Source organism: Vanessa tameamea, chromosome 23, assembly GCF_037043105.1.
Source record: "Vanessa tameamea isolate UH-Manoa-2023 chromosome 23, ilVanTame1 primary haplotype, whole genome shotgun sequence".
Taxonomy (NCBI): Eukaryota; Metazoa; Arthropoda; class Insecta; order Lepidoptera; family Nymphalidae; genus Vanessa; species Vanessa tameamea.
In genome coordinates, this window is record NC_087331.1 from 1754980 (window position 1) to 1770195 (window position 15216).

Here is a 15216-nt window from a genome sequence, read left to right on the forward strand (position 1 = left end):
GATAAATCTGTCTAATGAGTGGCACAATTACCACAGTAATGAGTTTGTATTATAAATAAAAAAAATTAGTTTCAACAACTTACGGTAAAAAAAAAATAATTAGGTTTTTAGCGGTAATCCAAAGTAAGGCGTTATTCTTTACCTGTTTCGTCTGTCACATACGTTTGCAGTTACATATCGTTTTTAGTAGACAATCTTTTGAAAAGCTTTACCACTTTTCGCACTTATTGAAGAAACTCATTGTATCTAAGAATTACTTCTGCCTTAGAAAGATAAGGATGACGAGGGTCAGTTATTGTAACTGTAACTCCTTGTTCATCATCATTCGTTGTGTCTTCATCATCTGTATCTGATTCATTTGATGTTGTTCGCGTTGTTGCCAGGCGGTCATCTGCCTTCTCTTCATTATTTTTATATAAAATATCGACCATAGCTAATCATAGCTAATGTGCGAAGCACAGCTGTTCATAACAATTCATAAGCTTACCTACTTTGACCATGACTCTTGCTCATGCCAATAATATCAGTTCAGTATCAAAACCGAAGTTTTTTAAGCAGTGCTGATAGTATGTTCTGCAGTATATTAACGATGTAATTTAATCAAGCCTAGATTAAAGAGTTTTCAACAATTATGCATGCAACAGTTCTATCATTTTGCCAAAATTGCTAGCCCCGGATCCGGTACTGGTACCGGATCCGGTGGACGTATAATGATGACGGATCCGCCGGATTACCGGATCCGTTTTTCCGGATTGCAATCCCTAGCAGTGGATTAGTTAACTTAAGAAGTATTGCTGTTTGGTGGTATATTATGACGAGTGGGGTCATCTATCCAGACTACCTTGCACAATGCGCAAACATCAAGTAAAGAGATATTGAAGTTAAATTCGAAATATTAATGGTTTATAATATAGCTAATGAAACGTATAAATAAATTTGCAAATATCAGTAGCGTGTTTTGATGCAATTAAAAAAAAAAACGTTGACGTAGGTATATCATGATTTATCTGCGTAATCTTTTTCATCATACATGTATAATAAGTTACACGAAGTTTTATATCCAATAATTAATTACATTGGAAACTTGTTAGGATTCCCTTGGAAAAGTTTTACAGCTGCCGCTCTTTGTGATTAAAGTGAGAAATTTATGCAGAAAATCTTATCGACAAATTATTCATGCAATTTAAACATTATAAAAAATAAGTCTGCGTAATTCGCGTGAAAATTTCACTGCTTTCAGTAGAAATACCGTTGAAACTATCACTGGCTCAACATAACCGTTCAACTTTCGAATCAAATTGGTCAAGCAACTGTGTGTAGATTTGAAATGGTCGATTTGGGCATGGGCTTACATCGCTAACTTCGGTAAATCGACCTCAAAGGGGTTTGAATAGATTGGCAAACTCGATGAACTAGCTCCACACATTAGGGCGCATCGTTGTCACTTGAATGTCCGCCATTATTATGAGTTTCTGGTTCAATCTTGATGTGTGCGGAAGTAATTTGATGATTGATCGGTGTACGCTCGTGTTTGGAATTTGAGAGGTCGGTGAGTTCAAATATTGGATCGTGTGTGGCCTGCAAATGATTTCAATCCTTCTATTAGCACATATGTTCAAGCTTAACGATATTCAGTAAAAATATACTTTAATTTATGTTAAAGGTAAGACAATCGTTTGTCCAAGAACTGCTTTTGCGACGGTATTGATTATATTAAAAGACATTGCTTAATATTGTGAGCTATGTGTTACAGGCCGACAGACAGTTTGTGATATTAGATGTTATACAATATGACTGGAGTTGTCAATATATATAGTAGTAGTTAGTTAAATATATATATAAATATTGCACTGTTCTTAAAACCAAATTTTACAATTACTAGATAGAGCACGCAGCTTGACTCGTAACACCCCAATGGTGTTAGGTATCCTATGGCCTTCTTTATAGCCCTGACAATGTAAATATATAATTTCATAATGACCGATTGATATAGTTAAGACGAGAAAACGTAACAAACAAACAAACTCTCTTCGCATTTATAATATTAAGGATAAGATAAAACTTTTGTCATGGGTTGCAGCAGTGATAATTCTTGTGATAATTCTTGTGAAAATACGTATGTCGTTTCAACTAGTATGCCTGGCTTGAATTAAAAGTATGGTATTAAATTTTGATCAAGCGTGCTTAGAATTCTTTTTCATACTGGTCTTGAAAACTCCTATTATTTTTTATCTGTTACCGACTTTTATATTAGAACGTAAGGTCTAATAATAACCAGTAATTATGGGCGAAGTTAGAGTCTTACGATTAGTGCCTTGCTAACGCGAGTCGTTGTGTAGTTATTTAAGAACTTTTCCGCAAAGGAAGCTTGGCTAAATACTGCAAATTATTTTTAAATTATACGCAGCTGTAATGAAAGAAAGAGCGCAAGATATAGGCAAATATACGCATGCAACATGTTATTCCTGACCACAGCAGTATTCTAGTCAGACTGTACTAGTCAGACTAGTCAGACTGAATCTGGGATTTTGTAACAAATATAAACAGTATATTTTAAATAAATAAATATTGGACAACATCACATACATTACTCTGATCCCAATGTAAGTAGCTAAAGCACTTGTGTTATTCAAATCAGAAGTAACGATGGTACCACAAACACCCAGACCCAAGACAATATAGAAAACTAATGAACCTTTTCTACATTGACTCGGCCGGGAATCGAACCCGGGACCTCGGAGTGACGTACCCATGAAACCGGTGTACACACTACTCGACCACGGAGGTCGTCAAAATATATTCGTACACATAATCGACGGTATTACCGCATGCCCATCGATTAGGTATATAAGCAACTTCATGTGATTTCCAAATCATGGGAGAGTAACACCTAATTTTCTCCAATACTGTTTACAATTGGCAAAAAATTTATTACTCGAAATTTGAACCCGAGATTGTGGGATCTCCCACCTTATAAACTAGCTAAGCCAACATTCGTCGCTTCACGCATGCAATAGTGAGGATTGAGGAGAGCCAGATCAACTACATGGTCCTCCATACATTCAACTTTAACTCAAGAACCGAACAACCTTATTTTAATCCTTTACGAAAGTACGTTTATTAGTAGGTCTTTGTCCAAGTTGGTCTGGATCGGTTATACCAGTTTTGATTTAATTTTTTATCTTTGATTACCATCACTTGGTTGAAAAGTCAATATGGCTTTTTTTCAAAGTAAAATAATAAAGAGATGTATCTCATTCCAACCTGGAATTATCAAACAAGCGACAGGTGTGTCTTATCCATTGTCTTTTTAGTTTACAAGTTCCAGAAATAATAGACGATACTAATTTTAATCAGATCTCACTGAAAACTTTTATTTGACTGGAATTTTATTTTAAAATGCAAATAAAATTATTAATACGAACGTTATTGAAATATGTAGGTAGACTTGCAAATGGGACATCCGCTAGCATGTGGTCATTACATCCAATAACATTGACGCTGTAAGGAATACTATCCTTGGGAACTAAGATGTTCCTTGTGCCTGTAATCACACTGGCTTACTTACTTTTTACATATGTGATGAGTTGGTGGTACTAACCCATACATTCTTACACAAAGATCTTCCAAGTGTCAATAGTCATAATTATATGTATTATTATCCTATAAAGTTAGAGAGGTAACTTAAATAATGTTAACGAGGTTTATATTTACACTTCTTAAATACGGAGCGTTGTTACAATTACCCTACAATTTCCTTTCATGCGGGCTTCTATTTATGCCCGCATAATATTTTATTGTATTTATTTGTTCCATTTATGAACAGAGTATATATTATACTAATTACAAACGAATTATGTATATTTATGTAAAATAATAACAAATTTATATACGCAAGCGTTGAAACAATAACGCGTCAAGGTTTTTTTTTTAATTTTTAGATCTTTTCTGTGAAAAATGAGTTGACAATAGGCTATTTCGATTTTTGAATTTCGAATTATTTGCAATTAGTTGTAATAACTTTCGTTTATTAGCAATCTTCTTCTTCTGTCTGGCATTTATTAATCCCAGCTATAATATTAGCAGTATCCCCTAATATTAAATTACATAAGTTAAAAGTTGTTTTTTTTCTATAAAAAATAGTAATATAGTTGATTTTTTAAAAATAACTTACTGACTAGTATATTTGTGCTATTAACGTCGTTTCGAATAATATTGATTAAAGTATTTTTTACTACTTACTTTAATAAAACAAGATCAAACTCCAAATTCAAACTGTGTGACGTCAATTTACTAATTTAGTAAACCATTATATCTTAACTTTTAAGTCATATGTACATATAAAAGCACCTCTAAAAGACCAAAATTATATAATTTAAAAATCATTTAAATTAAGATGGGCCCACCATAATAATAAATAATTTAATAAAATCAAAATATTCTTAATTCAACTACTTGAATTGGATTGAGCCTACGCTTATATAAGCCCTTTTTTGTTACAGTGATGAGTTAAATGTAAACCTACCACCAGTTCGGAAAGTAGATTCTACTGTGAAGAACCGGCAAGAAACTCAGTAGTTACAGAGTAAGTGAGAACAATAAAACTACTTAGGCTTATAATTAAAAAAGTTATACCCAAACATAATATAATATTTATTATCCTATGCTCATATAAAACCTCTTCCTCTTTTAAAGTCATTTAAAAATAGACTCAATGTTTTAAAAATCATTAACGTACAAAGGAAAATGGTATGTTTTAATGTCAATTTCCTTTTAACAGGGAAAATGTTTGAGAAATAAATTTTATCGTACTGACGCTGGTTACAAAGGTCCCATAGGAAAACTGGAACCAGTCTAATGATTATTTAACCTATTTCTGTATTTCAATCTTAATATATTTGATATTCCAAAAATGAAAGTATATTTTTAGATCTGACAATAAATATTTCTTATTTTACATACACATATTAAGGGTTAAGATTTTATGGTTCAGTAGATGGTATGGTTAGAATACGTAGATCGTAATCGAAGGTCAAGTGTTCAAATCTAAGTTTAAACCAGTAAGCTTTTTTAGAGTTAAGTTAGTTAATTTAGAGTTATGCGGTAGACAAAAACATCGCGAAGATAAATTGAAGCACGAATGAGAGCGGTGTGGAATAGCATCCAAAACCTTTCTCAGTTGACGTTGACTTTTACGAGCAGCAGTGTGATTCTCTAAGAATTAACTTTGTATATTACTTTTAATATATTGACAATAGACTTAAATTGATACGCCATTTTGAGACGTATATCCTATTAAATTAATAATTATTATAATCAATATCGCATATCACATTTTGACATATGCTCGTGTTAAGTGATGCGTTTCCAATTTACAGAATACTTTCAATGATACTATGGGTTGGTGTTTCTATTCATAGTTCAATGATAACTAAACATCTATACAATATCTATACCTGATAAGACAAATTTCATCTATTGCTAAAGTTGTTTATCGGCTTCATGTATTAAATTATTAGTATTGTAATACGGGTGTTTTGTTCTACTTTCCAAAGTATACAAAATTAAATGCACAAGAAGAATGATATTAGAGCCAATACCGTACGAATTGATTTCTTTACAAAACTATACACACATATATATATATATATATATTTATATTGTCACTCAGGATGATGTAAGGTTTGAAATCGATCCAAACGTTTAGATGGAGTTCGAACCTTTTAGATATCGGTGACACTTGAGTGCGACCAAATAAAACATTCAAAGCAAATTTTATAAAAAAATAAACAATATCGATTATACCTATCAATGTTACGCGATGACTAGTTTAACAAAACGGTGTCTTTTTCTATCGAATGTACAATCAGTGATGACAGAAAGAGACGAATCAATGTTTCACTGAACAACTGCTAAGCAACATTTGTAAGGCCGTATTAAATCTAAACAAATTAGATAAAATGTTAAAAAAGTTAGTATTCTTTGATCATCAACTATGATATCTTAGTTTATATTATACTAGCTAAACCTGCGGCTATATCAGCGCGTAATTTATGAAACACTCGAGGGGTGAATTAAAAAGTAGCCTATGGTCTTCCGGGATCCAAACTATCTCCATACCAAATTTCATCTAAATCAGTTCAGCGATTTAAGTGTGAAGAGATACTTTCGCATTTATAATATTGGTGTATAAATAGTTGGTTTTATGTAATTTGATTGGTGTAAAGAGGAACTATTGAGTTACTCGCCGGTTCTCAATATAATTTACATTCCAAACAGGTTGTATATTTAAGTACGAGCTTACTTGAATGAATTACATTATGAATGACATTGCGACGTGTAAGTATGTTGTTATTGATTTATGGTTTTGTGTACTTGAATATTTTATAATAATGAAAATATTTTGTCTGTGATGTTAAGAGTGTATTGTTAAAAAATAGAGTTGGCTGAATGTGGATTGAACCGAATACGAAATTCGGTCGAATTCGCCGCGCTTACAATTAAACCTTAATACAGGCTTATAATACAACATTACAACATTAACAGCCTGTAAATTTCCAAAGGAGACGTCTCCTTTTGAGGAGAAGGTTTGGAACATATTCCACCACGCAGCTCCAATGCGGCTTGGTGGATACACATGTGGCAGAATTTCGTTGAAATTAGACATAAGCAAGTTTCCTCACGACGTTTTCCTTCACCGCCGAGCACGAGATGAATTATAAACACAAATTAAGCACATGAAAATTCAGTGGTGCAGACCTGGGTTTGAAACCGCAATCATCGGTTAAGATGCACGCGTTCTAACCACTGGGCCACCTCAGCTCGTTACAATACAGCTGATCTGTTATTCAGTATGGGCAACTAAGTTTTTTTTGCGATATTGATATAGTTCCCATACAAAAAGTTGTTATATTTGAGAACTATAGTCAGTATCTATCTATTATTCAAATATTTATTATCCCAAAGATATTTAATTTTTACTAAAATATATGATCATGAGTATATCAAAGCCTAGTTTTATTTTACAGTTATTATGGATAGTATGATATCGATATTTCGGTCAAAATAGTGCAGTAAGTATTTTATATGCCTTTTTTCTTGCACCGAATGTTCGGCATTTGAATCGAATATCGGTCGAATGTCGAAGTTCGGCCAATCCCTATTAGACCGTTAGACAATTCGAGAACTTCAATTTTTTTTTGGATCTGAGTTTGAATTAAACTCTGGACCTCGCTATATTCAACTCTGTAACTACACCGAGAGGGATGTTTTACGAAGTTATCTACCTAAGTTCTTCTCAACTTGTTTACGCGAACTTTGGTTGAGGAGATAAATTTAAATTGACGTACGCTATAACTCATTATAACGTCGAGTTTCGTTACATTCTGTTCAGTAATTTCTATGTAGAGCGTACCACAGATAGAAAATTAATATAAAAATATAATTCACTTTTAAAATAGGCAATTATATAAAATATAATTACGTTACTTACATATATATATATTACGTTTAAGTTTCTAAAGGATATTAATAAAGCAATTTTTTGTATTAGTCACGTATAAATTGTAAATTTTCAAATAAAAAAAATGTTTTATAAATAAGAGACGTTGTGTAAGTAGAGATTAGCTGGGAGAAGAAGAGGAGTTTATTAAAGTGATTATAGATGATATGGATATTCTGCATTTTGCCTTTAGCGATTTCCACTATGAATGATAGTGGAACCTAAATATAGGTCGGTTATATTTGTGGAGAAATTCGGATACACGTCGGTTTCTTATGAATATAAATTAAAGTATATCTTAATGGTTAGTGTGGATTTCATAAGCATATTGTACAACACATATTATAATTTACAAACTTAAATTTAGCAAACAATATACAACATAAATTAATAACACGAACTATATGACAAAAATAATAATTGAATCGAATCTCATGTATATTAGGACCAATAGAGTTAAATTAATAAGTTAAATCAAGCAAATTATATCAAATCAAATATACGAAATAATATACTCATTCACACAATATTCTTAATTATTTTCATCAATAGCGCAATAAATAAAAATAAATATATATATATATATATATATATATATATATATATATTTATTTAATGTAAAATATAATGCTACTAAATGAAAGGGTGGCGTACTTCTCACTATTATTTTTTTGATGTCTTCTTTTTTCTTAATACAAACTTTTTTTAACCGTAATGTTCGTTAGTTTGATAAGGACAAATCTTTTAAGCTGAATTAGAACTACTTCCTCTTATCCTACGACTTTAAATTTATGGTTGAACATTTTATTTTATTTCTGCTGACAATGCCTTTTTTATGATAAGCATAACCTGATTCTACAGCCGGGATTGCTACCAGATGGCATAAATCCTCATCGGTTAACAGTATAGAAAATAAATGTTATATATAATTTTTTTTAACAAAAAAAATAAATAAAGATATTAGTTGATTATAATTTGTATATATAGTTAATTATTCTATTGACATCGACAAAAATATTAAAATGATTAAAATATAGCTAAATATTAAGTTTATGATAATTAATAAATTATAATTAAAATTTCGAAAGTAAAACCGAATAGAGAATAGAATATATAAAAAAACATCATCAAAAGAAATGAACAAATTGAAAAAGTTTTCATTGCATATAAATATTAAATTTAGTTTTATTAACGTAAGATTCTTAATTTAAATAATAATCAAATTTTGATTGCTCGCGAAAATCACTGTTGACAGAAGTTTGACTATAAGCAACCTAAAGTATATAAGGAGTTGTTTTGCGTAATTTCATCCTTGATCCAGTAATCAAATCGCTCAAATGTTTTATGACGTCCTGTTTGTTAACTCATCTATGTCAGAGTGGAATGGTTTGTTTTCTTACGATCCTTTCTTTGATTTAGGGCAAGCAAATCTGACTATCTAGGACGGAATTGTACCCGCTGCTACAATTCTGAATCCGAATTTTATAAAATTATTTTTTGTTTGATAGTGATGTTTTCTAAATTGGTTGAATTTAAGTTATGTCTTGTGATGTATGTTGGATGTCTCTAAAGGACAAAAGACGCGTCTTTTCCGGCAACCCTACGTATTAGGCGTCGTCCCTCTTGGAAAATTACTTCCCTCCCTCCCGATCCCAGAAAAGGCAACCGCTCAGACGCTCAACCTCTTAGATAATAGAGTCCATTGTTAAGTGCCAGCTCCTGCAATAACTCGAGGAGTACCAGCTGATTAGCGACTGCCAGTACGATTTCCGTTGGGGTCGCTCAGCCAATGATCTTTAAGTTTACCTGACACATGTGCGAGAACTGTAGAGTTCTAGGGGAAGGCATAAGCAACCAGCTTGGAAATAGCAATAGCCTTCGATCGGCTTTGGCACAAAGCACTTCTTTCGAAGCTTCCTTCCTATGGGCTTTACGGGATATTATGCAACTGATCCCCAGGTTTTTGACGGATTGGAGCATCAAGGTCGTTGACGGTGCATGCTCTGAATCAAAATTCATTAATTCTGGTGTTCCACAAGGCTACGTACTGTCATCTACTCGGTTTCTTCTGCATATCAGGGACTTGTTGCCAGTCACCAACATTCACTGCTATGCGGACGACAGTACCGTAGACACCTTATATAGCGGCCGTGCTAATATTTCTCGAGTACACTTTGATAAAGACCGGAACAAACTTTTGTCTGAAATAGTCTTTGTTAAACAAAATCTCGGCATGGGGAATTCTCCCTAAGTGCACAAGACCCGTTACTTTTGTGATAACTGTTTTGGGGGTATTTTTTGTCCAGAGAATCCGAATAGCTTTTTTCTTTGAAGAAATCCTGCTGTCATATTTGCCATCATTCAAATCGGTCATAAAGTAAACTAAACCTTTCAGTTCCACCTACATACAGACTTATCCATGAATTCGAGGTTTGGACACAAAGTGAATTTGTTCATTGACAATACAAAAATTAAAAAAAAAAATATATTTGCAGCAGTACTGCCGTTTTCCTTATATATAATTTTTATTATTTTATTACGAGTTAATTTGAAATATATTTTGAATATACGACAACAAGACGAGCCCTATTTACCAGCCTCTAGTAAGATTCGCACACATTTTCTTTTCAAACAATCGCAAAAGATCTCATTAATACTTTATTAGAACATTCTAGTCTAGTCTTTACTTAGGCAGCGCGTATTGCAGTACAAAGAAATTAATGAATGGTTTCCTTTTAGTCGAGAACAATTGAATACTCATTCATATTTGTAAAAGGCGCTACGTCGTAATTTGTTCGCTTGTTTGTTGAATAAAATAGTTTTTTGACGTGAATGCATTTACAAATTCACAACAGTAGAACTTCTGTAAGAATTAACTTGAAACTTAATGCAGATCACGCTCGTGAAATGTCAGTAAATAAGAAGCAACATTGATTTTTACCATTATTATAGTATTGTAAGAGCCGAGATGGCCCAGTGGTTAGAACGCGTGCATCTTAACCGATGATGTCGGGTTCAAGCCCAGGCAAGCACCACTGAATTTTCATGTGCTTAATTTGTGTTTATAATTCATCTCCTGCTCGGCGGTGAAGGAAAACATCGTGAGGAAACCTGCATGTGTCTAATTTCAACGAAATTCTGCCACATGTGTATTCCACCAACCCACATTGGAACAGCGTGGTGGAATATGCTGCAAACCTTTTCCACAAAGGGAGAGGTGGCCTTAGCCCAGCAGTGGGAAATTTACCAGCTGCTAATGTAAAAAAAAATGTAACATTTAGAGATCACATTTCAAAAAATAAATTTCTGTTTATTTTATTTTTTAGAAATGAATTATATATAACGACTGGTTCATTGGTCTAATAGCAAGCCACAAAGCCGCAGTTCCCGAGGTGACAAATAACATTTACAGATTTCTTGTCTGAAAATTTTCAATAGAGACTGGAAATCGACAGTGTTTTTACTCATACCTTGGAAAGCACGGAAAGCCGTTGGTCTCCCGCGGATAAGCTGTGCTGCCCGATTTCGGCCAGAGGGGATGAATTCATCATATGCTTGGAAGGGTCACGGAAGGGTCTGACTCTATACAAACAATTCAATTATAACCTGAATAAATTTAAAAGCACCCTAAAACTTCACATTCACATATCACATTAATATTTTCACAAATTTACATGCGAATAACTTTATTTTGTGAATATTCGTAGGTCTTATGTTGTTAAAAAATTGTATAGTAATGAACTACATGTTTAACTGAATCATTGATTTGCAATATTCAGATATTACAATTTTTTCTTTGAGAGAAATTCAATTATATAATAATAATTTATCTTTACAACTGGTTATTTAGAATACTTTCCGAAGCTATGACGTTCATTAATATGACTCATTGTTTAGGTTATATGTATCTTGAGTCAAATTTTGTTGGCAAAAACCGCTGAGGTTTCTGCGGGGTATATTTTCTCTGAACCAATGAAAGTTCTTATATTGACTGTCAAGAAGTAACAAGATACTTCCTTATTAATTAAATATATTTGAATTAATCTCTACCATTGTTCTACATATATCATTGTTTCATATAAATAAAATTTGATTAGTTTTCAAACTAACGCCGCGTCTTTGTTATAGAGCCGTGGACAATGCATCGTCCTGTTTTGCGCGGAGCAAGATTATAATTATTAATTCTTTTTCTACATTAACTAATAAATTATATGTAAAACGCTAATAACATAATAAGACTTTGCATTTTAATTTATAAATTGAATGAAAAAGGTCGTATGTAAATAACATATTATTTCTATATTTATTACTAGTTATCGCCCGCGGCTTCGCTCGCGTATTAGGCGGTTGGTTGTCATTTTTTAGACAAATAAAATAGCCTATGTCTTTCCTTGGAGTTCAAGTTTGCTTGAATCATCTTAAAAAAGAATTTCCATATTTATAACATTCAAAAATAACGAATTTCATAAGACTTTTATCCTAATTTTTTTTTAATGGCATTGGTCGGCGGACGAGCGTATGGGCCACCTGATGGTAAGTGGTCACCACCGCCCATAGACAAAGGCGCTGTAAGAAATATTAACCATTCCTTACATCACCTATGCGCCACCAACCTTGGGAACTAAGATGTTATGTCCCTTGTGCTTGTGATTACACTGGCTCACTCACCCTTCTAACCGGAACACAACAATACTGAGTACTGTTATTTGGCGGTAGAATATCTGATGAGTGGGTGGTACCTATCCAGACGCCTTGCATAAAGCCCTACCACCAAATTTCACCCTCAGGCGTGATTTAAAAAATTTAACAACTCACTATTACTCATTAACAAAAGCCTAAATACCAATTTTCACACTCATAATCTACGTTCCATTAGAATTCCTGTGCAAAATTTTATTTTATTAGACCGATCGGCTTAGAATGCATTTCTTGCCACCTACTCAATAACATTTCAAACGCTATTCGAATGGGACAAATGCGAACAACTCTGTCAAATATAATAATATAAGCTGTGCGCGCTTTGCATACAAACGACATTTGAATTTGAAATATCCTCATTAGGTAGTTCTCAGAGGACGCCGTAAAAGAAATGGCAAGTCTGCGCGGTGACGCTTTTCAAATGCCTCTGCGTCACGCCGTGATATCGAAGCGTCAGCAGTCGGTGGCGCATAAATGTTATTACAGCGGGTATAAAGTGTTGTATGTAACAAATGCCGTACCATATTTAAACAGCCTTAGATCCTATATGTGTAACATAATTGGCAATTAAGGCATTTAGTAAAAAAATAAAATTACGTATAATAATTACATTTAAATCTTGTTTAGGAGTCAGTCACATCATATAATTGTATCTATTGTGTTAAAATAAAGATAGAAGATATTATTCTAAAATATGAGATGTTTACGAGTTTTTCCATGTTTTTGGGTGATATTCTATACTTATCGTTCTTATTTTAAAAATTGAATTAGATATCTACCTAATGCAATTCAGAAATGACTGTTAAGACTCACCGATGTAGTCTTGCGAAAGTATTTCTTATGGAATTTCATCTAACAACAAAAAAAGGAAAAGATTAATAAACATTGTTGTGGCAAAATTTTTGTAACATTATATGCTCAATAATCAGTTCATTAAAAAAAAAAATACAAAAAAGGTATAATTTAAAACATCAAATCTTAAAATGTTAAACAGTTAGAACATACAAGAAAGTATTTTCGTTTTGTAGCGTAGACGAATACCTTGCTTAACTTTAAAATGGAATAAAAGTACTTTGTTTGTTCATAGAAAAGTTTTTATTGGCTTTTATCTTTAACACTATTTCCAGATTACTAATATGTATACTTAAAAAGTAGGTTATACTGCAAAATTCGAATTTTTTAAAATAAAATAAGTAGTCGCCCTCGTCCATGGAAATTAGTGTCGTTAGAAATATAAATAATTCCTTACGACACCAATGCACCACCAACCTTGGGAAACTAAGATGTTATATCCCTTGTGACTGTAGTTATACAGTATGGTTTGATTGTCGTATGAATATTATACTGACTGTGATAATTAAAATTCAATAATATTTCTAGGCCAGGCCTAAATCTGCTTGGATGGTACTAGGTGGTACCAACCCTACATTCAATATTAGATACATTACCTCATTTATTTAGTTTCATAGAATTTACGAAAAAAGAACTAGATTGTGTGATTAATAATTTGAATAATCGTTGCTGGTTCTGTTAGTGAGCTTGTAACTTTTGATCTTTTGAATTTGACCACAACATCGAAATTTCAGGATTTTAGGAAATTTCGAATGTGGTAAGTTCGATTGTGACGCCTCGAAATAAAAACACGCAAGGCAATAAATGTACATACACCTTAGGCACGAGCAACACGTCTCTGAAGCTGTAGTTTAAAAAAAAATTACTTGACAGATTGAGGTCATGCTCACACTATATATTTGTTAGGGCGAGATGGTCGTTTATACGAAGAATAATTAATCGAAAAAGGAAGTCCGATAGGATAGGTGGGTCTGTATTCAATTATTTAACAGATTCAGTTTATCAGAACAAAAATGTCTTATAATCACGATATGTGATAGTCTACTCCAAAGGCAGGAAGAGTTATGATGAGTGAATTGATTGCGAATGAAATCGGTACAGTTTATAAATAAAAATGTATGTTTGTAATTATGGGCATTCAAATAAAAACTAAAAATTTTTTTTGTTCTCCACATGTATAATTCAAGTGTAAAACTTAAAATTATCATCAGTCACTATTATTGATTCTATTTTGTGATATGATTTGACGATAAATTCATGAATTCAATGTTAATTGTTAATCGTTTTAATTCTCTGACCAAGAAAACTGGTGCGTCTCATTTTCTGTGTAAAAAATATAACAAAATCAAATTAAATACATAAGAAAGAATGTTCGTAAATAATAAAATTATCACAATACAATTATTTGGGTACTAATGCTCAATATAATTCCTAATCAATGAAATGTTTACGGGTATTTTTTGCGGATGCTGTCGATATGAATACGTAAATGTATAAGTTTTGCCGCCTTAGTCCCAGACGTATCTACCTAGATACCAAGCTAAGGAAATCTACTTGGTGGTAGGGCTAAGTGCAGTCTGTGTAGGTACCACTTATCATCATATACTCTACCGCCAAACAGGCATAAGTAGGTTGATATCTTGGTTTCCAAGGTTGGTGGAAAATTGGCGATGTAATGGTACATATTCCTTTGCCAATTTGCGTGGGCGATGGAACTGCTTACCATCACTTTTACCCGCTCGACTACCTTTTTTATATAAAAAAATATATACTAATTATATTTAATTGTTTCAGATACATTCAAAATGCACAAAAGTGAATTGAAGTGAAACGAATAAAATGTGCTAGCGCGACAATGTGCGGTGTCCCTGTTGCTGTGTGTTCTATGTTCGGTCGAGTGACCCGGTGAAGATGGACACGGTCAGATGATCGAGGAGTCAGCCGCGCAAACCACGCAAGCGGCTTATAGGGCGCATCATGGTAAATATCTACACTAGTATTATAAAACTTAAAGTAACTTTGTCTGTATATTGCTCTTTTACTGCCTCTGAACCGAATTTGATAAAATTTGGTATAAAGCAAGCTTGAACTTTTTATGTGCATGTTCGGTAAGGACCAAACCGCATAACGTGAGCAAAGCCTAACGCGAAGACGGTTAAGAAATA

At 32.9% G+C, this 15216-nt stretch overlaps 1 protein-coding gene across 3 annotated transcripts in view; it reads left to right on the top strand.

Moving 5' to 3' along the window:
* The window catches only part of LOC113397708 (uncharacterized), a 196517-nt gene that overhangs the window by 6026 nt on the left and 175275 nt on the right, over positions 1 to 15216 (top strand). For all 3 annotated transcript variants that reach the window (XM_026636151.2, XM_026636154.2, XM_064218606.1), the window contains exon 2: positions 14846 to 15031. In XM_026636151.2, coding sequence (XP_026491936.2) covers positions 15029 to 15031 — 3 coding nt within the window. In that variant the 5' untranslated portion in view covers positions 14846 to 15028. The remainder of the gene's footprint in view (positions 1 to 14845; positions 15032 to 15216) is intronic.